Source organism: Pelodiscus sinensis, chromosome 5 (assembly GCF_052426305.1).
Source record: "Pelodiscus sinensis isolate ZL-2025 chromosome 5, ASM5242630v1, whole genome shotgun sequence".
Taxonomy (NCBI): domain Eukaryota; kingdom Metazoa; phylum Chordata; order Testudines; family Trionychidae; genus Pelodiscus; species Pelodiscus sinensis.
Window position 1 is genome coordinate 44695591 of NC_143056.1, and position 23480 is coordinate 44719070.

At 49.5% G+C, this 23480-nt stretch overlaps 2 protein-coding genes across 5 annotated transcripts in view; one reads left to right on the top strand and one right to left on the bottom strand.

Moving 5' to 3' along the window:
- Positions 1-264: 264 nt before the first annotated feature.
- Positions 265-13419, bottom strand: VRTN (vertebrae development associated). The gene is made up of 2 exons (XM_006117741.5): positions 12155-13419; positions 265-3590 (listed from the first exon to the last, which is right to left on the bottom strand). The coding sequence occupies exon 2, from the start codon at positions 3587-3589 to the stop codon at positions 1553-1555; it is 2037 nt and encodes a 678-aa protein (XP_006117803.1). The 5' UTR covers position 3590; positions 12155-13419; the 3' UTR covers positions 265-1552.
- A 9016-nt stretch (positions 13420-22435) lies between these two features.
- Positions 22436-23480, top strand: part of ABCD4 (ATP binding cassette subfamily D member 4) — a 30760-nt gene continuing 29715 nt past the window's right edge. For 2 of the 4 annotated variants that reach the window (XM_089778436.1, XM_089778437.1), the window contains exon 1: positions 22436-22679. In XM_089778436.1, the coding sequence (XP_089634562.1) occupies positions 22554-22679 (126 nt within the window). In that variant the 5' untranslated portion in view covers positions 22436-22553. The remainder of the gene's footprint in view (positions 22680-23480) is intronic. The other 2 variants (XM_075926874.2, XM_075926877.2) reach the window with 2 other exon arrangements.

Below are 23480 nucleotides of genomic sequence, written 5' to 3' on the forward strand. Positions count from 1 at the left end.
GCAGGGAGGGGAAGGGGGTCTGAAGTCCCAGCCTCCCCCTTAGAAGTGATACCACAGGCTCAGGGCAGACAGGAGAAAGTTTTGTATAGCTGCTGCCTGTCTGGGACCTTGGAGGGGTGGGGAGAAAGAGACAGACTGTTACCCTGCAGGGGCGCCTATTGGGCCTAGCTTTCCCCTAAAACTAACAAGAGGATAACAACGCTCACTGAGACATTTGAGTCACACACAAAAACGAGGTGAGAGAAGAGACATACCACACAGGGCTGGGAGGGGAAGGGTTTTTATTGATTTACATTTCTACAGGTTGCACATGCACATTCAGCCCTGCTGTAGCATGGGGCTCTGCTGCTCAGTCATGAGATGCCCTCCTCCCTTACTCTCAGTTCATTAGGTGCAGTGAAAGTAGAGTCCCCTCCTCCCCACAGTGGCTCCTGGTGTAGTCTCTCTACCTCTTCCAGTGGGGCTTCCTACCAGACTCCTGTGAAAAAGATGCTCCTGAAGAGCAGGAGCATAAGGCACATGCTCACTGGGACTGCAGAGAAGCAAGGTCACTTGCTAATAAGGCAGGGGACACAGGGAAGTTATTATCCAGAGCCTGCAAATGACAGCAAGTCACAGGCTTGAAGGGGTCAAAGCCAACAGGTCCCTGTTTAGCTGAAGAGCTACACATGATCATTCCCAGAGGGGAAGGGCAGACAGAAAGAAACAGGAACGCAACCCCCTCACCTAACAAGGAATGAGAGGAGGTCTTGTCTCCTGGGACTACAGGCAGGGCAATGTCTGATCAGGGACGCCACAGAGTCACTAGGCCTCTGGAATTAATAGTCACAGAACTCAGATCATGTCAGTGCTGTCCCTGAGCTAAACCGCTCCTCAAACTCCACCCGTGTTCTTAAGACAAGGAGGAATGCACCAAAGCACTGTAGCCTCTAGGGTACCCCCACCTAAGGCGGGGCTGTTAGGAAATCTTCCTATGGACACCATGCCTGGGATGGTCTCAGCACCATCTCTTGGAGCCTGAGAAAGAATGAGCTTGGTGTCCTTGGTGTGCCAGGCGCTGTGTAGCCCCCCCCCCCCAAGAAACATGATAGACTTCAGGTTTGACAGTGACTGGGCAGATGAGCCCACAAATCCCATACATAGCATTCAGAACAGAAGCCTGCAGTTTGTCAGCCCATAACTTAAGGGCATTTATTCCCATAGTGCATACAGGAACATTTCAGAGTCCCATATCCCTCCTTTTCCCCTATTCCACCACCCTGCATCCCAGGCTAAGCATCAAGAGAAGGAAGTCCCCCTTCTGACTTTTTGGGGCATCTTGGCCACCCAGAAACAAATCCAACACAAATCAGAGCTCTCATTCCACTCCTCCCGCCTCCAGGGACTGGCAACAGGCAGGCCTGGCCCCTGTACTCTGAGACCAGATTTAGTCAAAACAGAAGAGAAAACAAAATAAGAGAAAAAACAAAGACAAAGAGAGCTGAATTGCAGCTCACAAATGCTGCCCTACCGCCTGGAGAGCAGAGAGCAGGTTCCAGCAGGCAGCCCGCCCTCAGGCATCCACTAGTGTCAGTCCATCGTGCAGGGCACGCTTCCACATGTAGTAGGTGGAACGTGCCGTGAGGGGGAAGTGGGCACTAAACTCTTTGTAGGTTGGGAAGGTCTTCGATTCAAAGCGCTGCTGCAGGAACAGCTTGGCCTGAGCTTTGAACTGGGCAGTGGCAATCACATCCATCACGAACATCCGGCTGTGGGCTCTTTCCGACATGGCATAGCCAGAGATTGTTGCATTGTAGGGGGTGACAGATGCCTGCTTGTCTAGATGCCTAGGTGCCACTTCCATTTGGGATCGTGGCTTGATCCCAGGCTCTGCTTTTCCAGGAGCCTCAGAGATGACCTGACTCAGCTGTTGGGATGAGCTGGTCCGGAGAGGCTGCTTGTTCATCTGTTGGCTGCTTTTCTTCCAGAACCAATAGGCTGTAGAGGAGAAGCCAGGGTAGCGGAGGCGGAACTTACAGAATGGCAGCCGCCATTGCTGGACATGCCTCTTGGCTATGTCACGAAGCTGCTTTCTCCAGTTATAGACTGAGGGTTTGAGCTGAAGGAGACTTCTGGACTCTGAGCGGTGTCCGTTCAGCATTTTCCTGCCAGACAGATTTCCAGGCTTGAATGGCAGGTACACCTTACTTTTCACTAGGGGCTTCTGGCTGACTGAAGGAGCCTGAGGGGGTTTGAAGTTGGGATTCCCCTTAATGGCTTTTCTCCGCCAGTTGTAGTAGGTGGACCTGGAGATACCAGGGAAGCTGCGCTTGAAGCACCTGTAGGGTACCAGAGTGTTCATGGAGATGCATTTCTCCAGGTATGACTTGGCTCCTTGCATGAAGATTCCTGCTTGGCTGGGCTCCAAGGGAGGGATCTTTGGCCTTAGGCTACCCTCTGACTTTGCTGCATCATCCTTGTCTGGGTTGGGCTTTTTTTGATGGTCTCCATGAGGCTCCTGTGACCTCGGAGTCTCAGCTGGAGCAGAGGTGTCACCACCATTGACCATGCTCTGCATCTCGTGCTTCCAAGCATAGTAAGTGGAGCGGGAGATTTCTGGGAACATTTGTCGGAAGTGCTGAAGAGGGATCACATTGCCTTCTTGGAAGCAAGACTGCAGGAAGTGTTTGGCTGCAAACCTGGTAGCTGCTTTCTGCCTGTGTTCCCGGGACTGGCGCTTCCAGCGGTAGAAGGTGCTCTTAGTGATGCTGTACTTGTCACACAGATTAAAGTAGGTCAGCCGGGGGTCACTCTTCAGCAACTCCAGAGTCTGGACTGGCTGGACTGGAGGCTCTGGAGAAGGGCTTGCAGGTTCCAGCTCTTCCAGGCCTACCACAGCTACAAAGTACTGTGCTTTGAAGACCTGTGAGGAGAGCTGCTGGCCTGACCACATGATGTGAAGCGTGGAGGTCTGTGGGCCACACTTCCTGGGCCGGATGAGGCGGTTGAAATATGGCCGGATCTTCAAGTTGCTCATGGGGTAGATGGAGTAGATGTTACATTGCAGCACTGAGGCCAGGGCATAGACATGCCACATGTTAGCAAAGGTGCCAGGGAAACAAGTAGCCTTGATGTCAGCATCAAAAATGGCTTCAAGGATAGCCAAAGGCAGGCTGGTCATCTCGGGGGACTCCTCAGTGCAGAGAGAGTAGCGGGCAGCCTGCAGCATCACCTTGGAGTCAATCATGCCATTCAGGTAGTAATGCTTGTGCAGCAGCATCTCCACAACTGTGCGCACCTGCAGCTCCAGACTCAGGCTGGGGTTGCCCCACAGCAACACACTGGCTGCCTCAAACAGGTGGTTCCCCTCCCCCTTGCACACCAGGGGCAGCATGTTGCTGGGGGCATCCTCTGGATACAGGCTTCTTGCTACCCGGTCAATTTCCAGCTCTTCCTGGAACTGCCTCCCACAGTAGCTGGGGAGTGAGAAAGAGGACAAGGTCCTCTCAGCCTCTAGGGCTGCACTGGTTAATCCCTCTAGCCCAAAGCATTCAGTGGCCTCTTGCAGCTCCTGCAGCACAGACTGCACCAGCTGGTGCCGCTGGATCATCCTGCAAGACACAAGAGTTCAAACCATGTAAGCTCCAGCTCTGCAGAGGAGACCATGCCTCCCAATGCCCACCCCACCTGCAAGTAGGCACCCTTGCTTTCAGTCCTCCAGATTCAAAAGGAGGAATCCTGGTCTTGAACCACAAACATGGGCAAGGGATACATCTTGTGTTGCTCTCAAGCGACCTCTTCTGGCCGATGTATAAATGGCACGGATGGCCTCCCGAGAGAGGACAGGCTGGCCAGAGCGATTTGCCGCAAGGTGTAGGAGAGTGCAGCTTGAGGGTCGGAGGTAAGGCTGCACCAGCAGGGGCTGCTGCAGGCCAGGAGTATAATGCATAGGCAGAGCTGAGAAGAGGGAAAGTTTATACCTGGTCTGTTCTGTGCCTGGCTTTGTGCCTAGTATGGGCCTGAGCATAACATTTACCCCAGATGGTAAAACCTGGGAATCTCAAAGGGCAAAAAGGTGAATTTGTTTCATTACCCAATAACAGCACCTGGAGAGAGGAATGGGAATGGCCACTCCCTTCTGCCATCAGCTTTCCTGTGAAAAATCAGTGTTAGAAAGCAACACTCTTCTAAAGTCCTGTGTGCAGAGACAGAGCCCATTCTCAGGGAGCTTTCAGCCTGCCCATAAGAGGGACAGTATAGTCCAGAGAGATCCCTTGCTTGGCCAGCTGCAGGAGCAAAGCCTATTCACAGCCAGGATCATGGTGTCAGAGCAACAAAGCTCTCAATACCCATCCTGGAAAGTCTGTACCCTGATAGTGTAATACAGTGGTTCCCAACCACAGGTCCACAAACAGGTGGCAGGCTGTGAACACTTGCCTGCTGGGCCATGGCACTCTGTTGGGCCGTGCCCCCAGCCGTGTGCTGAGGTTGAAGCCGGGCCACGCTGAGACTACTGGGATGTCCCTACTGGGGCAGCCTCACAGGACCGGCCAAAGGGTGTGCAGGTCCCAAGGCAGCTGAGCCGCATGGCCCCCTGCCGGGTGGGTGGAGCTGGGCAGTGCAGGGCCCTGAATGCGTGAAGCCACAGGGTTCTGAATGCTCAGGGCCCAAGGCGACCATCTCATGGCAGCCACATAACCTGGCCAGCAGGGCTGTATGGCAGGTAGCTGCTGCATGTGCCATGGCTGGAGCCGGGCCATGGTGAGGCTGTCCCTACTGGGGCAACCTCACCACAGCCCCGGTTCCAATTCCATGGCAGACACATGGCCTTGCATGGCTGCTCTGAGGAGTGGGCCTGCTCCTGAGGTGGTCAGCCTGCATGGCCAAGTGGGGCTGCTCTGGGGCAGCTGAGCGATGTGGCGGACCAAGGATCCTCTGGGGCAGCTCCAGGGGCATCCAACCAGCATGGTGGAGCAGGGCTTCTCCCGGGATGGCTGTGTCCCTCAGGGCTGGCTTAGAGACCCTCTGGCAAGCGCCTTGGCTGGGGCTGAGCAGGGGCCACCACTACCAGGCGGCTGGGATCGGGTGAGGGAACATGGCGGGAGAGGCCCTCTGAGTCAGTCAGAACCGCACCACTTTCAGCCTAGCCTCTCCCCAGCGTGGTCCTCCTTTTCTTTCCTTCTCTTTCTTCCCCTTGGCCACAGCCCAGCCCCCTCCTTCTAACCTGCCTGCTGTACTCTTGCTTCTCTCAAAAAATTAGTGAAAACCAGAACTACTCTGCAAAGCATGCCATCTGTTTAATGATGTGCAATTTTGATCTTCCCATCCACACAATGACATGTATTGTGTGCGCACAGACACAATGTAAAACACCACTTGACAACCACACCACATGACAACGAGCTGTTTTTGTGCAAAAAGAGGTTTTTGTGCAAAACTGCTACGGCCACACTGCTTATTTTTACACAAAAACTCCTTATGCAAAAACAGCTCAGAATAGATTATGCAAATGAAGTGTGACAAAATGCTAATCAGCGCTTCATTTGCATTGCCTCTTCCAGCAAAAGCCATAGTGTAGACATGATTCCTAACATTCAGGCTATTAGGACAGAATGTATCATAAAACAGAAATTATTACAGCGCCGCTACATAATTCCATGGCATACCCACATCATGAGTGCTGTGTGCAGATATGGATGCCACATTTAAAATATATATATATATAAAGAATTGGAAAAAGTGCAAAGAAAGGCAACAAAACTGATTAGAGATATGGAACAGCTTCTATATAAGGAGAAATTAAAAAAAAACAGACTTCAGCTTCGAAGAGAAAAGACTCAGACATATATGGCAGAGGTCTCTACTATCATGAATGATGTGGAGAAACGGAACAAAGTAGTATAATTTTCCCCTTTACATAACACAAGAACTAGGGGTTACCCAACAAAATAGTAGACTGTAGGCTTAAAACAAAATTTTTCACACAATGCATAGTCAACCTGTGGAACTCTTTGCCAGGGGACACTGTCAAGGCCAGACCTATAAGAGGGTTAAAAATAAATGAGCTAGTTCATGGAGGATGAGTCCATCAATGGCGGTTAGCCAGGTGGTGGGGGAGGGGAAGGTGCATCCAGTGTTCCCTCTAAGATTTTCCATCCATGAGCGGACCGAGTTTTGTCTTGTGCACCAATATTGAGGTCATGTGCGCTTGTCTGGATGTGTGCCACTGTGGCACCCACCAGTTACTAACAAATATATTAATGTGTTATGGAAGAAAGAATACTAAAGCAGCCCTTTCCCAGTAACAAAGAATAAAACGAGCTGCTAAATCAGGACTTTCACCCACACATTTTTATCATTATGGCTGATCCTAACTGCCAATGTGCTGTATTTGTCCCACAATCTTCTTATTAATCACCCCTGCACAAATACAAAAGGCCTTACAGTCATTCTGAAGGAAATGGGTGCTTCCTAACAAATGAGCCTAAAAATAATGAATTGTGATGGTTGCAGCAGGTACAAGAACAATCCCATTTAAACTGTTTAACTATAAAAAAAAGTGTAGTTAAGATCAGATGGCTGAAACATGGAAGGAAAAGATGGAACTAAACATTGCTAAAATACAGAAGTTATCAAAGCCCAGGCCAAAAGAGATCTCAGCTGAAAAACAAACAAACTTTAGTCAAAGATTAAATATAAAAATGAATAGCAGTTTAGAAACGCAAGCAACTTACATGAGTCATTTGTTCAGAATTTGCAATTTACACATGCTCTTTGAAAGTCTAAAATCATTTTCAAAAGTAAAATAGTTCAAAACTTCAGCTAGTAAAAGATAAGCCAAGAAAATTTAAATATTTAGTCGCTCATTATGAGCATAGCAAGACCTCAAATTTTCAAACACTTTAATATTTTATATATCAGCTTTTTAAAAAATCCACTAAAATCCATTTAAATATTTTATTCAAGGTTGCAAAACTGACAGCTACTCTTTGACAGTGAACATCGACTGACAACCTTAACTTTAACTTAGTCATCTGAAGAAGTGGGTTTTTGCCCATGAAAGCTCGGGATACCATCTACATATTTTGTTAGTCTTTAAGGTGCTATTAGACTATTTGTTATTTAAGTTTTTCCTGCTACAGACTAACTGGGGTTCCCCTCTGAACTTTTAACTTTGTTAGTTAACTCTTCAAGTGTCCTGATGCTTTCACAAAGTTAAACTTTTTTTCTTTAAGTGATTAATATTAAACATAAAATAAGTGAAAATAAAAAGAGAAACCCAAAATAAATATCCCAACTCCCTCTGTCAATAACAAATAAAAAATATAATTAAAGTAAAAATTTAAAAATAAGTATAGGTATTCATATAAAATACAAAAAATAATACCTCTTACTTCAAATCTTTTAAAAGCTCTAAAAAGACAACCAGCTGGGTGGTTTAAAAACAAAAACCAACCTAGCACACACACAATCAATACAAAACAATAAAGCCCAACTATTAATCTCCTATTCAAAATAGGGATGCGAATGGTTAACATCACCCTTACTGGGTGATGCTTACTACTTATGGTCAACTGATGTGAGGCCTGACACTTCAGGCTGGGATGTGCCACATCCCGGCGGGAACAACTTCCACCCCAGCCAGAGCCACTGGAGCAGCCGCCGCCTGCCACATAACCTCTGGCTCTGGCCCCACTGACTCTGGCCCCACTCAGGGCCACACTGCCTATCACGTGGCTTCCAGCTCTGGCTGCCAGAGCAGCTGCCTCCTGTAGTACAGCTTGGGCTCTGACTCCAGCCAGGGCCACCAAAGGAGCAGCGGTCCACAAGGTGGCCCACACCACCAGCCCTGGAGCTAGGTGGCTTCCCTGCTGCTCCTGGGGCAGGGCAGCCACCCAGCACAAGGCCCCACTCCAGAGCAGCAGAGCACGGCTCTTCTGAGCTAGACAGGAGGTTCATTTCTGGTGTGTGCCCACACAGGTGCGCTCCTTAGAGGGAAGCCTGGATGCATCCCTAGTCACTGTTTGCCAGAAGATAGGAGTGGATGACAGGGATAGATCACTTGATTCCCTGTTCTGTTCATTCCCTCTGAAGCACCTGGCATTGGCTGCTATCTGAAGACAGGATACGGAGCTGGATGGATGGTTGGTCTCAGATTGTGAGCTCTTCAGCATACGGCCTTCTTTTAGGACTAGAATGAACCTAGCATACCTCAGGAAGGACTGAAAATCACCATCAGCATTTTCCAAGGGGACAACAGGCAAGAGGGCTGATGCAGTAATGTGACAAAGCCCTACAACTGGGAGTCAGATTTGCCCTTAAATGCTGCTACAGCTGGATCTGGATTTGCCATTTAGGCCCAAGGTTACATTTTTAGTCTCATCAAGGCTGTCAGAGGTGTTTTATGAAGCACCATTCAGACAGGCCACATGCCTGGGTCATCTGTTTTCATAAGCCCTGACTCAATAAGTGCTTCAAGTCTGAAGCATCCATGGAAAAAAGTTAGCGGGTGCACTCACTGGCAGCAAGCACCTCTCCCTCCCTCTCACCACCACCACCACTGGATGGCCCTGTCATTGACTCCTCTTCCTCACAGCACCTCCAACCCACCTGATCAGCTGAGGGGGAGGAGCAGAGCCAGGGTGTGTTCAGGGGAAGGGCCACAGTGGGGTTGGGAAGAGACCGGGTGTGAGTAAAGCGGGACCAGGAAGAGGCCGGGCAAGAGTTTGAGTGAAAGGGGTGAAGTGCAGGCAGAGGCTGGGGTGAGATGGAGCTGGGGTGGAGCAATCCCAGGTCAAGAGGGAAGCTGGCACCAGTGCCTGATTTAACCACCCCACCACTTCTCCTTAGCTTGGTTGGTTTGTTAGGAGAGCAAGATTTGCTTGTGTTACTCAGGAGGGACTTGCATAAGGGGTTTATTGACACACTCCTACAATGGGTAGCACAGCCCATCTCACTCCAGCAGGCCTGCCACTGCATCCTCCACTCCCTATCTTGACAGCGAGGTGGTCATTTAAGTGAACGTGCTGCCCCCATACTACTCCCAGCTCAAGGAGTAAGAGACTAAAGATGCTCTCATAGACATCGCTCAATGTGGGGGCCATGAACAGCCTTTCTTCCTTTATGATGAGATAGGAGGGGCTTCCCAAACCTTTTCCTCTAGCAATCCAGTGTGGAGGAGGTGGTTGGGGGAGAACCACCACTTTAACACTCCTTCTCCCACACCACTTCCAACTCCTATAGCTGACAGCCCCCCAAATGCCAGACCCCTTATTTCAGGCAGCAGAGGGACCTGACAGGGCTGGGCTGTGGAGTGGGGCTTTCAGCTGCCACAACTTAGGTGCTAGATTTGAAACAACAGGCTTGGTTTCACCCACGCAATAGTAGCTATACGCAAAACAAGCTCCCAGCACCCACCACCTACGGCTAGAAGTGGCCAGCTCTCCTCCTTGGAGTCTAGCCCCAAAGCCCGACTCCTTGGCCACTTAGACTACAAGCCTCTTTCGAAAGAGGCTTTTTCGAAAGAGATTGGCTAGACAGCAACCAGTATTTTCGAAAGAGACGCTTTTTCGAAAGCGAGCACCCAGGCAGTCTGGATGCTCTCTTTTGAAAAAGCACTATTTGTGTTCAATAATGCCTTTTTTTGAAAGAGCACTATCAAAAAAAGGCATTATTCCTCATAAAATGAAGTTTTCCGTGGTAGGAAAAACTGCTGTTTTCTTTCGATTTAATTTTGAAAGTACGTGGCAGCAGTCTAGACACAGGTGAAGTTTTCAAAAAAAGACCACTTTAAGAAAAAAAACCTGTAGTCTAGACACACCCTTAGCTAAGGCTGCCAACAAAGAGGCTAATTGTGATTTGGACCCCTCTCCTCTAGGTACTTCACTTCAGTCACAGGCTCATTTCACATAGTGCCAGTTGGCTGGGCATCCCAGGTATACATCACCACTGCCCAACATCACATTTAAACTCATACATAGAGGTGAGGCTTTGTAACACATTCCTCAAATCCTGGAGCCCAGATACCCAACAGGAGAAACTGACACAAAAGCCTGTGATGTGGCCACCAGGGAGGTCCAGTAGCATAGTGAGAAGCCCAGTCCACAGTTGTTGGGATAGAGGAGCCTGCAGGAATTCCCACTAGGATGCTACCCCTGAACCCTGGTCAGGGGCTGTAGCTTTTATGAGTCTCTGGCCAGTAGGTTTCACATGAACTTGAAGCCACTGCCACTCCTTTGCAGCAGAAAGAAAAGCAGCTGTTTCTTCTCCACCCCATAAAAAGCTATGTGGGGAAGGATCTACTATTCCACCCTTCCCTAAAAACCTCCTGGCTGCTGAGAGAGAGAGGAATCTTTCCTTTTCTATTCAGAGCTGGATTAAGACACAGACACAATAAGAATGTGCCTAGATTCGCCTCCCTGTTAATCACATGACCGCAACAGACTTCTCAGCTTTCATTTCAAAGGCAAAAATAACATTTTCCTCCCTTACAGTTACAGAGAGAAGTTTGAAAACATAAATGTAAAGGGCTTGTCTACACTAGGCAGCTTTATCATTTTAAGGGTAGCAGGATAGTTAAAGCAAGAAACAAAACAATCTCCATGTGAATAGTTATACTGGCATAAAAACATGTAAGCCTGTATAGCTTCCAATTTGGAAGGGAAATACAACTTTTACCAGTAACTGCATTCACACTAGTCCTTAAATTAGTATAAGCATAATAGATATAAAAAAGTTATATCTCCTAACCATAACACTGATATAAATTGTCTAGTGCAGACTAAAGCTGATAGTTATGTATGACTCAGACTTTGTTTGGGGGGTGAGAATGGAATGTGGGTCCTTAGGCTTTAACTATCCCAGTAAAGCGACAAAACTTTCTAGTGTAGACAAGATGAGGCCTTAGGCAGCCTGACACAACAGCTCTAAGAGGTGTGAATTGCCCCATTCATCTTAAACATCTATAAACACCTCCAGTTCCTTAAATGGAAGCCATGTGAAGTTAGCCCTTTAAATGTGTTTCCCTGTGTCAAAGCCATGTTTGTAGTCTAGGGGGCAGGACTGCCCACATCAGCAGTGAAGCTGAACAGAGCCGTGTGAGCTTCCCTTTATGGATGTTTGGGTAAGCTGTAAGCAGCAGCAACACTGGCAGCTGCCAGCAGGCTCAGGAAAATGACTTATTTGAATTGTGTTTGGAAAGTTTTTCACTGCAATAAAGGCTTTTAGCCTTTACAAAGTAAGAGTTCAGACACTGCACAGATATTAGTGGCTTCAGCTCCCTACTAACTCCAAGATAGTGGCTTTTTCAGGCCTTCTCTGAGCCCATCTAATAGCCCATATACGTTCTGGAGTCAGACTGGAACTCCAAAGGAGGAAGGCCCTGTATCCCATTCCCTGAGCCAGCCAGTTCCCCCTGCACCACTGGCCCCAAAGCAGGAAGGCTGCATCCGCAATTCCCAATTCACAGGCCATCTTATTTGTAATATCAGGGTGACAGAACAGCCTGGGGACCAGCATTGTGGGTTCCCTTTGCTGGTGGCTCCCTGGCCCTGCTGCAGCATAGGGACGCTTGTGTTTGTCTGGGAGGTGGAATCTGAGGGAAACAAAGTGTGACTGGGGGGCTCTTTTTACCCTCAGACATGCCAGGGTTTCAACGGGCAGAAGGCATTGAGGAAGGGGGGGGGGAAGAAACCGGGTTTATTGTCCTTGAAAGAAGGAAAGGCATTTCTGGACAATTGTGTCCTGGGGCAAAGTCCACATGGAGAGACAACACAAAGGTTCCTCTCGCTCGGTTCCAGAAATGGCCTGGGAGGCCCCAGCCCACAAAAGGAGCCAGTGAAACTGCCCTGGGAGGCCCAGATCGCATGGGGAGGTGGCAGCTCCGCAGCAGCGCTTGGGGCCGGCGGGGAGCTATGGGGGGGGACACAGAGTGGGTGAGGCAGATACTTCACTGGGAGCCGCTGCCGCAGCTCCCGGGCACCACCCTGCAGCTGTTCCGCGTCCGGAGGTAATTGCACAGCTTTCCCCTCTGCTCAAGCCCGAAGCGTTTGGACTCTGGCCCCCTGCTGACCTGGGCTGCGCTTTCTGCAGACCGGCCCACGCCTGGCTTTCACCCTTGCAACGAAGATTCCCTCCTCAGCCAGGCCTGGGCTTTGGGAACCTCCTCTGAACTCACCTTACTTGTTGGGCAGAGCCCTGGCGCTCACACCAGCCAGTCCCCGGCCGCTGCTGTTACTTGCCTTGCTCCCTCTGCAAGGCAGTTCCCTGGACATTTAAATCCTGCAGCAGGAAGCGCAGCAGGCTCCACTTTCTCAGCTGGGTCCCACATTCAGACTGGAACTGGTTTCAGATCTGGAGTGAACCATCTGGAGTGATTGGCTTTGGCTTGTGTGAAGGGGTCTCAGCTCCTCCCCTCCCCACCAGGAAATAGTCCATCCTCAAGTGCTCTTGTATCCAAGATGAAAGGAGTGCAGATTCAGGGGTCACTTCCAAAGCTAAAGTGATAATGGCTATTGTCTCAAGACACTCAGACCAGCAGGACTTCTTAAAGGGCCAGCACCTTCACTGCTCTGCTCTCACACCTTCCAGAACATGAGCAGAAAAACAAGAAGAAACTGGAAAGATCTTGGTTCCAAAACTAAAATATAAAAGCAGAGGATCCCCGAGGAGGAGCTCTGCCTGTAGCTGGGAGCCATGTGGGAAACTCAACACTGGTAGGGAGCTTGGATACAGACTGATTGGTTTGGACCCCCAACAGCTTCCTCCCCAGCCCCTACAAGAGCTTCCTGCTGCTTCCACAATTACAACAGAAAGAGAATCAAAGGCCCAGGAACATTTTGCCCAAGGATAAACCTTGCATATATATGATTTTTCCTCTTGTTCCATCAAGTCAGAGCAAGAAAATTTGAATGTTTTCTTACTTGGCTTGCTAGCTCTCATCCTTTGGCACCCACTCTCTGGCCTGCCTACTCGTCCCCAGTAGGTCTCCCAGTCTGTTACCTGTCCTAAATATTATGAGAAACAGACACTCTTCCACAAAATACCCTATTGCCATGGGGAAGGTGCACAGGGCTGGGAGCCAGGAGGACCCCCCCCCCCAAAAAAGTTCAAGCCATACCTCTTTCACTTACAACTGTTTCTAGTTCAGTGTATTTCACAACACTTATTCATGAGCAAGGCTTTACATTCTTCTTTATGAGACAAGCAAATATTCTCCCCATTGTACAGATAAGGTACCTTCTGGCAGAACTAGGTTTCTAATATAGCAGACCCAAATCTCAGCTGCATTGCCTTTCAGAAAGAATCATCCAGATTTGTTTGCTTATCTGTAACCACCAGGTCCTACAGCCTTCTAGAACCAGGAAAGACCCAACCATACCCATCTCCCCGAGTCTGGTGGTCTACCCTCTGGCCCCTTATTCCTGGTAGCCTACTTATACTCAGGGCTTGTCTTACACCCATACCTTTACCATCAACCTCTTCCCCCCGACTCTCCCTAACACCTGGACTGATCCTTCTCTTGTTTATTGATCCCCCCCTTCTCTCCTTTCTTGCCCTCTAAAACCACCCCTCCACTAGCTCTGGGCAGCTTCAGCTCCCTCCCTCTACCTATTTTCTTGGCCCCAGAAACCTCAATCCTTATCAGCCCCTCCCAGCACAGTGGATTTATCACATTCTTTGGGCCTTACATGAATCTGTGTAAACAATAAAACCAATGAGAGTTTTACTCCATTATTCCTCAGCTCCTAAAACCAACTGCCTCAAAGTCTTTCGTCTCAGGAGACCCTGAAGCCCAAGCCCTTTCCTGCAAGACCCTGCTGCAACCTCTAAGACCTCCCCTCAAACCCTGAAATTCCAAAATTTACTTTCTTCTTCCACCCAAGGCTCTGCCAGTCCCACAGTCTCTCCTGCTTTCTGGTGCCCTGTGGTCTAACCTAATCATTGCCTCCTGCCAGTCCACCTGAAGCCCCTGTGCTCTTGCCCTTTATGTCTCTTCCATGCAAACTTTTCCAAAACATCTGTCTTGCATGTCCTGGTGGGATTTGTGTGGAAGAAGCATCAAAGGAATGAATGGTATGTCAATTTCCTAGGGCTCTGGTTCTGCCAGCAGCGGCTCCCTGCAACCTTTGTGGTGGATTGGTCATTTGCACAGTCAACACCCAGCTCTGGGGTGGGACAATTCAGATGAGGGAAGTTTTAACAAGTTCTCGGATTTGAAATGTTTAATCAAGAGAGCAAGAGCCTGACTACTTGCTGCCTCAAAATGGGGCCCTGAGCTTTGGGGGTTAGGTGCTTGTTATTGAGACTGAATAGATATAATGGACCCTAGTGGTCTTGGAAGCCCAGCAAACATCACATTTTCTCTTGCAGGTATTAACAATAGGAAGAGAGCAGCCCTGGTGTCCGGTTATTTCCAACCCGGTTCATTAGCCCCATTGTTAACTGCATTCACCTTTATTTAGCCAATATGTGGTTTCTGCAGGCCCCCACAAACCCTTTGCTCTAGCCTAGTCTCTATCTCCCTGGGCCAGGACTAGCCCAGACTCCAACCCAGTCCCATACCTTTCCACCTGCCAAAGCCCTAGCATGGGATGTGATTTGTGCCAAAGATCCAAAGTGAGAGGCACAAAATAGTTATTGATGCAGATGTCAAACATGCTGGAGTGTTCCTTCCTCTGCATAACTCACTTTCTGGAACCTCTATTCTGTGATTCTTCATTTCTCATCCAATAACACTCAGCAGTAATGGAAGGGGAGGGAGAAAATGTGTTTTCTCTCCCATTCTCTTCCCATGTCACTCAGCTGCCATTTCTGCAGAACTCCCTGTAGAGTAGTACAGTGACCTACATGCAAGGCCCTGTAGAGTAGTGCAGTGACCAGCCCCATCTCCCAGCTACCTGGCACCCTCCTCAGTCCCTCCAATTAAACCCAGCCCAATCTACCTTCAAACCCTGGTAGCCCCTATTTTCAGGTGTTGGCTGCTCACCCAGAACTTCAAATCCATGCCCTATGAGTTCACTGTTACTAAATACAGAAGAGTTATTCCAAAGAGAGTGAATGTGGGAGAGGAACATTAGGGGTGCGTCTAGACTGGCAAGATTTTGCGCAAAAGCAGTTGCTTTTGCACAAAAACTTCCCAGCTGTCTACACTGGCCGCTTGAATTTGCACAAGAGCACTGACTTTGTAATGTACAAAATCAGTGCTTCTTGCACAAATACTTTCACGCTCCCGCTCAGGGATAAGCCTCTTGCGCAAGAATACTTGCAAGAGGGCCAGTGTAGACAGGCACCTTAATTTTTTGCACAAGAAAGCCCGATGGCTAAAATGGCCATCGGAGCTTTCTTGCGCAAAAGCGCATCTAGATTAGCATGGATGCTTTTGTGCAAAAGCACTTTTTGCGCAAAAGCATCCTTGCCAATCTAGACGCTCTTTTGCGGAAATACTTTTAACGGAAAAACTTTTCCGTTAAAAGTATTTCCGCAAAATCATGCCAGTCTAGACCTAGCCAAAGAGCTGTCGAATTAGCCCCCTTCTCCCTTAGGCAACTGCGTAGCCAGTTTCCTTCACCTAGAAGTTCTGCTGGCTGTCAGAATCACCTCTCCTCAGCAGCCTAGCTGGCTCCATTCTCCTTAGCACCTACACCCACTGACATTCTAACAGTGTTCTCATGCTCCTGTCTCTTTGTAACATTTTGGTTTTATTTGCAAGGCTGGGTTCACAGGCCAGGGATGCTGGTAAATCCAGCCAGCTGGATCAGTGATTAACATGGGAGCTGGAAAACACACAAAGAGAAACCCCTGAGCAGTTCTGTTATGCAGATCACTACACACACAGGCTTCCAGCATATAAACAAGTAGTTAGTGTTTTTCTGTGCTTGGGGCTGCCTGTTCCTTAGCCGAGGTCAGTGGGAGACACCTTTGCCCTCTGTTACTTGGTTCTGAGGAGGCTGGGATTTTTTGCTATAGGTCATCCAGACGTGGTTTAGCTGTTGTCACCAGTTGATTTTCTGTCTTTAATGTGCCTGCAGTAGTCTATTCTTCCTCAAACAAGTCCTGGGGCAGGGAGCACAGACTCCAACTAAGCTCAGTTTCTCATGCTGGGGTCTTGGCCATGCTGTAAGTCAGGCCTGTCAGCTCTAAGCTAGCAATACATGCGTTTCTGTGCAGAAAATGGGTCCAGTTTTCAATAGACATTTTAATTCTCCCTGGTGTTTTCAAAATGGGGGAGGAATGTCTGCAGGGCATAGAGCTGGGTTCTTGTTAAATGAGAGTATTTGTAGCACCTAGTCACTCATTGACTCGAGCATTATTCAGGGCAGCACAGAGATGAGCTATTGTTTTTGGACTGGGCTATAGAATGTCATATAATTGCCCAATCTTCTGTGTCACTGCTAGAGCCAGCTTCTGTTCTGTGTGGGTCAGGCTACTGCTGGGCTAATTCTGGGGTAACTTTTCTAACTCTGGATTTGGACTGAGTTGATCCTTATCACTCAGCCCATCTCTAAAGAATAGATTTTGTTCTTTGCCTTTTCCAGGGCTCGGTCCAGTAAGGTGCTGACATCCCTCCACTCCCATGGAAGTCTATGGGAGCTAATGACGCTGCACATCTGTTCTTGTGATTGGCATTCTCCCCTGTTACTTGTGTATAGTTCTGCAGGGAAGCGTTTGCAGCAAGCTAGGGAGAGTTTGCAGAATGCACCAAAAGCTGGATCAGTGCAGCAACCCTAGAGCATTAGACAGAGGAGAGAGCGCTCCTCTGTGTATAGCTCTGGTGGGATATTATGTGCACGTTCAGGTACCTCTGAGTTAGAGGGAGTTCAGAGAAGAGCAACAAAAAGGCCCAGGGTCTAGAGTAAATGAATTAATGGGAAAGATGAAATGATGTAACTCTGTGTAGCTGGATTAAGTAGAGGGAATGGATAGCTAACGTCAGAGGGGTTAAGCCTCAAGGAAGGAGAGGAACTAATTAGGATGATGCCAGGTAACAGGATGAAATGCAAGAAGAGAAAATGTTGGCTGAATTTTAGGAAAACCTTGCTCAGAGAGCTAGTTCTGGGGGAAACTTGTCCCTCCACAGGAAAGTGGGCAAGGAAGGGAGAGGCCCCCTTTTAGACCAGACAATGAACTGGCCCATGTATAAGAGGGACAGTCCTGTCCTGGGATAATAGAGATGGGACCAAAATGGCTTTCTCAACTCTGCTTCTGATTTCTGTGACATGCTCAGGGCTTCTCCACCCTTAAGCTCCCTGCCCTCCTCACTCAAGGTACCTTCTCCCCCATCCCTCTTTTGTTCAGGGTGCCTGCCATGGACTAATTTGACCTTGGTCCTGGGCTCCGTTTCCTGCTCTAGGGGTGACTATAATGCACACAGCTCTGCTCCCTGCTGCTGAACAGGAGGGGAAGATGCCAGCGTATCCCAGATCATGTTCTATGATGACTGGAAAGATCCTGGCAGCAGGTGGTGAGGGAGGGAGAGTTCTGGGAACTGCCAAAGATTCAAAGTCAAGATCAAAGGGTTTCCCTTCTGATCCCCCTCACACTTTCCATCCCTCCTGCATGCACATAAAAGCACTCAGCCCCCAGCAGGCCCTCTGTGGAAGGGGCTGGGGGTGCTTTTCCACATGCTTTTCCTGTGTCATTAATAGCTAAACCAGCAGCGGAGACCTAGTGAATGTCCCCCACCCCCAGCGTCAATGGAGACCTCATGTGAGTTTGGTGACTAATTTCCTCCCATGCTTATGCCAAGAACTCTCATGGAGCCTCACAGTCCAGGCCTTCCTTGGGCAGTGGGAAGGGGGTCCCAAAAGATCTCCTTGTTACCCTTTTCACAGGATCAGGGGCTGCCAGGAGGACCTGGGAGGAGCAGGGGCAGAGGTTAGTGGTAGAAGTTAAACCACAAGGAGAGACCTGGAAGAGGAGAGAAAGGCTGCTTGGCTCTCTGGAAAAGGAAGATTAAACCAAGCACAGTGAATGGGGTAAGAAGAAGCAGAGTCATTCAAATACTAGGGCGACAGGCACCAACCTACACAGTCAGGCCACGTCTTAACTTCTCTGAAAATTGATGCTGCGGCAGTTGATCTTCTGGAGTTCGATTTAGCAGGTCTAATAAAAACCCTCTAAATTGAACGCTGAAGGTGTTTGCTCCCATCAACCCTCCACCGTGGAGATGGTGCAGAAGTTCAAATTATGGTATGTCGACTCTAGCTGCACAATTAACAAAGATGGAGTTGCGTATCTTAATTTGAACTTCCACGTGAAGTATTGACGTGGCCATACACTTGAGAGCAAGAGGAAGACAAAGTGGGTGAGAGTGCAGGCATAGGTGCTGGAACTAAGGGTTTTGGAGTGCTGCAGCACCCCCTGGCTTGAACTAGTTTCCATTATAAATCAGGTTTACACTTAGAGCCCTGCAAATCTGTAGATAGCTGCTTTATATCCGCAGGTATCTGCATCCACGGATGTAGATGCAGATATCCATGGCTCATTTTTGCAGATATGGATACAAATTTTGTATCTAGAATCCTGCAAATGTGAGAATATCCACTTCATATCCATGGGTATGGATGCAGCTATCTCACTGCTCATTTTTGCAGATACAGATGCAGATGTGGTTACAAAACTTTGTATGCGTGCAGAGCTGTATTTACAGTTTGGTTCAATGGCTCTGAGCATCCCCACAATACAGATAGCTCCAGCACCCTTGTGTGCAGATTTGCTAATAGGCCCAATTATATTCAATTTCCTCATTAATGATCCAGAAGGGGGATAGAACAACCTAGTTTGAAACTTGCTGATGACATTAGGGAATACAGAGAACTACAAAGAGGCCTAGAGATTAGAAAAATGGGTAAGAAACAGCAGAGAGGGACTCATCTTTAGAAAGCTTCGGATAACATGTCTGGAGGAAGATAATCCCAAACCCAGCTACTCAGTGGTAGGTGGAACCTGGGAAGCAAGAATGACTGGAACAGACTGAATATGGAGAACAGGCAGCTTGCAATGCAGTGTGACTACAAAATGGCCATTGTCACTCTGTCAAGGAGAATGATCATCACTGTCCACATGGCTCTGCCTCCACAAATGAAGAGTACTGGAAAATAACAAGAGAGGTTCAGGGGCTTGAGAGCCTGACTGATGAGGAAAGTTGAATAGAGCTGAGTCTGTCTAGCTTGGTTATGGAACATCAGGGTGAGGGAGAGAACAGTCTTCAAGTGTCTAGGGTGTAAACAGCCAGGAAGCAGAAGGTTGTGGAAAGCGTGCAACTGATTATAATTAAGAGCAACGGGATAGACTGAAGCCTAGGAAAATACAGACTGAATCTCAGGCAATTTCTGAATGGTGAAATCAGTCAAGCTTTCCACAGAGAAGGGAGTGGCAGGCTTATCTCATGGCTCATTGAGAACTGAACTGGCCAAAGCCCTGTTTACTACACCAGAGGAATTATATATTCAGCTGCTGAGAGGGGGTCAGCTGCATGGGACCTACTACTGAATCAATAGCAAATCCCACAGCCAAGGCTTTGCAATGCAAAGGGGATCCTTTGGAGCCTGACCCCAGAACAGGCTATGAAATGGCCTGTGGTGTAAACAGGGCAGTGCATCCCCAGAAAATCTGACTCCAGGACTCTCTCCCCACCCCAGCCCTGAGGCACGTCCTGGAATGGACAGAACTTTTGCTGGTGAAGAAGTGTGAGAAGTGGGAAGGGTGCAATAAAAGATGTAAATGTTCAGTGCTGAGAGCGGCTCCGACTGTCTAGGACACAGGCTTTGGGGGGAGGGAGAAGAGCTGATAGAGAGGCCCAGAGGATGCGCTCCTCTTTTGTTCTTGATCTTGGTTGTGTCAGGAGGGGCTGGGGAAATTCTTGGAACTGATACACTAAATGGAGCTCACAGCAGGTGCTGTATGAGGCTGGAGGAGGACAAAGGGGTGATGGGAAAGGGTTTGGAATAGACAATTGCAGCCCAGCATGTCTGAGTGTTGTCAGATCCTCTGGCTTCCATGCATCCAAAGTAGAGTCCAGTTTATAACAACCCGGCTGTGAATATTCTGTCCCAGCTGGAAAGCCACTTAATCTTCCTAGGGAGAAGAGGAGCGAGGCAGATAAATTCCAGTGATCACTGATCCGATACGGTTCACAAATGCCACCTCTTACAGATTGCTGCTCCAGTGGGGTGCAACTGGCCCTCCCGGGCTGCCATCCCTAACTTTTGTGGCAATGATGGATGTTTATTTCTGTGGTAATGTTCCATGCTAGTGGGCTCAGTGTTTGACAGAGATGGTCTGTGCCCTGTGGAGCTTGATCTTTAAATATGACTGATAAACCTGTGAATCACAACAGCTTGAAATGGGAGGGGGTAGAGATGAGAACCAGAAGATGGGGATGCTGCCAAGGCCGAGCAATATTTGCAAGGAAGCTGATTGTGTGTGTTTTAATTGATTATGTAGGGTCTGATGTTTTGTTTGTTTCTTTTTTTAAACTGATCAGGCACAGGACCTGAGCAGAGATGAGTGTGGGGAGGCAGCCAAAAGGAATGAGCTTTGAGGTGGGATTGAACGGGATAGGAAAGTGACATAGGTTGGGTGTGGGCAAAGGGAGCCCACTCTGGGCACCGGGGTTGTGTGTGTGCAAGGAAAGGCCCAGAGCTGCAGTGGGAGAAGGGATACAAATAGAGGGCCAGGTGTGAGGGGAGATTGTGAGGAAATGAGGACCTCAAGCCCGAAGGGGCTTACATCCCTTTACAATTAGATTTTCCTCAAGCAAAAAGGTTTCCTAACCCAGAGTTCAGATGACAACTTCAAAAACATTAGTTTTAACAAACTTGGGCATTAAAGATGAGATTGCTGAAAGGCCAGGAAAGTCAGTGGTAATTTAAGTTCCAACATGGACCCTATTCTGCTCCCTCTACTGCTCCCACCTCAGACCCTCCCCATTTTGCACCAGTTTGATTCTGTTCCTTCACCAACCTCCACACTGCCCTCTTGTGTTTATCCTTTATGATAAGGAATTTAATTGCAGGACCAAGGAACACGCATGAGATTATGCTGTTCCTCTACCTATTTATTGTGTATTAGTCCAATGGCTTCTTTGTTTGCCCCATGTTGTGTGATCCTGGGAAGAGAAACATGTTTAAAAGCAGCAACAGGACTGTCACAAAACAAAGGCTCTGATTATGTGGGATGCTGCTCTTAAACTTCTGGGGCTCCACCTCTCTCTCCACCCTGCTAGTCAATAAGCCTGCCATTCTTCCCTTCCTCAGCCTCTCTGGCAGTAGCATACTTGACAGGAATGTTTGCCACCTGCAAGGGGCCTTCTCTCAGTTGCGGAAAGTGAGGTCTTTGTGGCTTCTTGGTCCTCCAAAGCAAATGGTGGTGCCTATTTTTGAACTGGAAGCACCAGAAAACTTTGCTGACAGGAACAGCACAGCACCTCTGTGTGGGGTTTAACGTGACATTGTGGGTGACAGACTGGTGCAGCCTGGGAAACTCCGGAGAGGAGCTCTGCCCCACAACAAGCTTAGATTGCCTCAGCAAGCCATAATGTTGGAACTAGTCCAGGCTCAAACAGCTTGGTTGGATTTTGTTTGAGGGGATAGGATTTGGCCAAACCACTCCCTATTTATAAGGAGCTGGTGCTGGAGTATCAGGGTTTGTGGATCAGTGCTGGAATTATCACTGGGAAGTTCCTGATTAGGAATGTTTAAATTCCCAGATAATGTCATGGTAACTTGAATTGTTTGTAGAGTGGAGAAATTCTCAACTTTAGCTTTGTGCACTGGATGGAGGTATCTTTGGTTTCTCTGGGAAATATATGTAATTGCTGTAGGTTGTCAGTGAGTGACTCAGCCGTGAGAAATGTAAGAGATTAAAAAGATTACACACTTGTCCTATGTTCCTACTGCTTAATTGTTTTGAAGTGGCATCACTTAGTCCTCATCTTTGTACAAAGGACACTCAGTGCAAACATAAATGCAGTTCATGCAGAACTGACCAGAGGAGGGTTATTTCCCAGGCTGTACTATTCCCAGCACTCGGCTTGGCAGCAGGGTGTGTTACTTTTAAGGGATCCGAATGAAGACGATTGATTGCCTTTATCATGTCCAGACTTCCCTGATAACTCATGTGTTGCGTGGGCATGAGCCTGATACAGCTCAGCCCTGGAAGGGCTGGACAATGGAAGGGCGGGCCAAAGAAAGCCCGGGCGCTACGAGAAGCCTCGCGGTGGCTCAGTAGGCTCTGCAGACAATGGCGCTAGGGGGCGCTGTGGTGTTTGATTCCGGGGGCTGCAGTATCTTCCTATCCGCTGGGTGGGAGTGGAACAGCAGCGCAGGAGTCGTGGCCCTTCTAGCCGCCCCGCGAGATGTCGATGGTATGGGATTTGCTGTGCCCCCTATCCCAGGTAGACGGCGTCGGCGCCTTCCCGTTCCCGGAACTGCTCTAGCTCAGCTCGAGGTCTATGGTCCCAGCGGCTCCTATCTTGCCTCGCGGAGTAGAGACTCTATAGTTCCATTGGCGGGCGGGCGGGCGAGCGTAGAAGCGTATTAATGAATATTCAGAGGAACTAATGAATATTCATTATGCAGAGCCTGGGGGCGGGGAAGGACGCTAGTGCGGTCTGGCCCGGACTCTGGCCCGGGCGGTGGCGGGCCCGGCTCAGGCTGCGCGGGGCTCATGGCTGCGGGGAGCGCCAGGGCCGGCGGCCGGTGAGTGAGCGTGAGGGCGGCCGGGCTCGGACTGCAGCGGGAGCGCGTGCGGGAGCGCTGCCTGGCGGGGCTCACACGGGGAGGGGGGCGCCCGGGGCACAGGCTGGTGGGGGAGGCGCACGGGGTACAGGGAGGTTTGGGGTGGCACGGGATGTGGGGGGCACAGGCTGGTGTGGGAAGCGCATGGGGAACAGGGTGGTGTGGGGGGAGCATGAGGTGTGAGGGGCGCATGGGGCACAGGCTGGTGTGGGAGCTGCATGGGGTGTGGAGGGCGCATGGGATACAGGGTGGTTTGGGGGGCGCATGGGGCACAGGCTGGTGTGGGAAGCGCATGGGGTGTGGAGGGCGCATGGGATACAGGGTGGTTTGGGGGGAGCACGGGGCACAGGCTGGTGTGGGAAGCGCATGGGGTACAGGGTGGTGTGGGGGGAGCATGGGGTATGAGGGGCGCATGGGGCACAGGCTGGTGTGGGAGCTGCATGGGGTGTGGAGGATGCATGGGATACAGGGTGGTTTGGGGGGAGCACGGGGCACAGGCTGGTGTGGGAAGCGCATGGGGTACAGGGTGGTGTGGGAGCTGCATGAGGTGTGGAGGGCGTATGGGATACAGGGTGGTTTGGGGGGAGCACGGGGCACAGGCTGGTGTGGGAAGCGCATGGGGTACAGGGTGGTGTGGGGGGAGCATGGGGTATGAGGGGCGCATGGGGCACAGGCTGGTGTGGGAGCTGCATGGGGTGTGGAGGATGCATGGGATACAGGGTGGTTTGGGGGGAGCATGGGGTGTGGGGGGCGCATGGGACA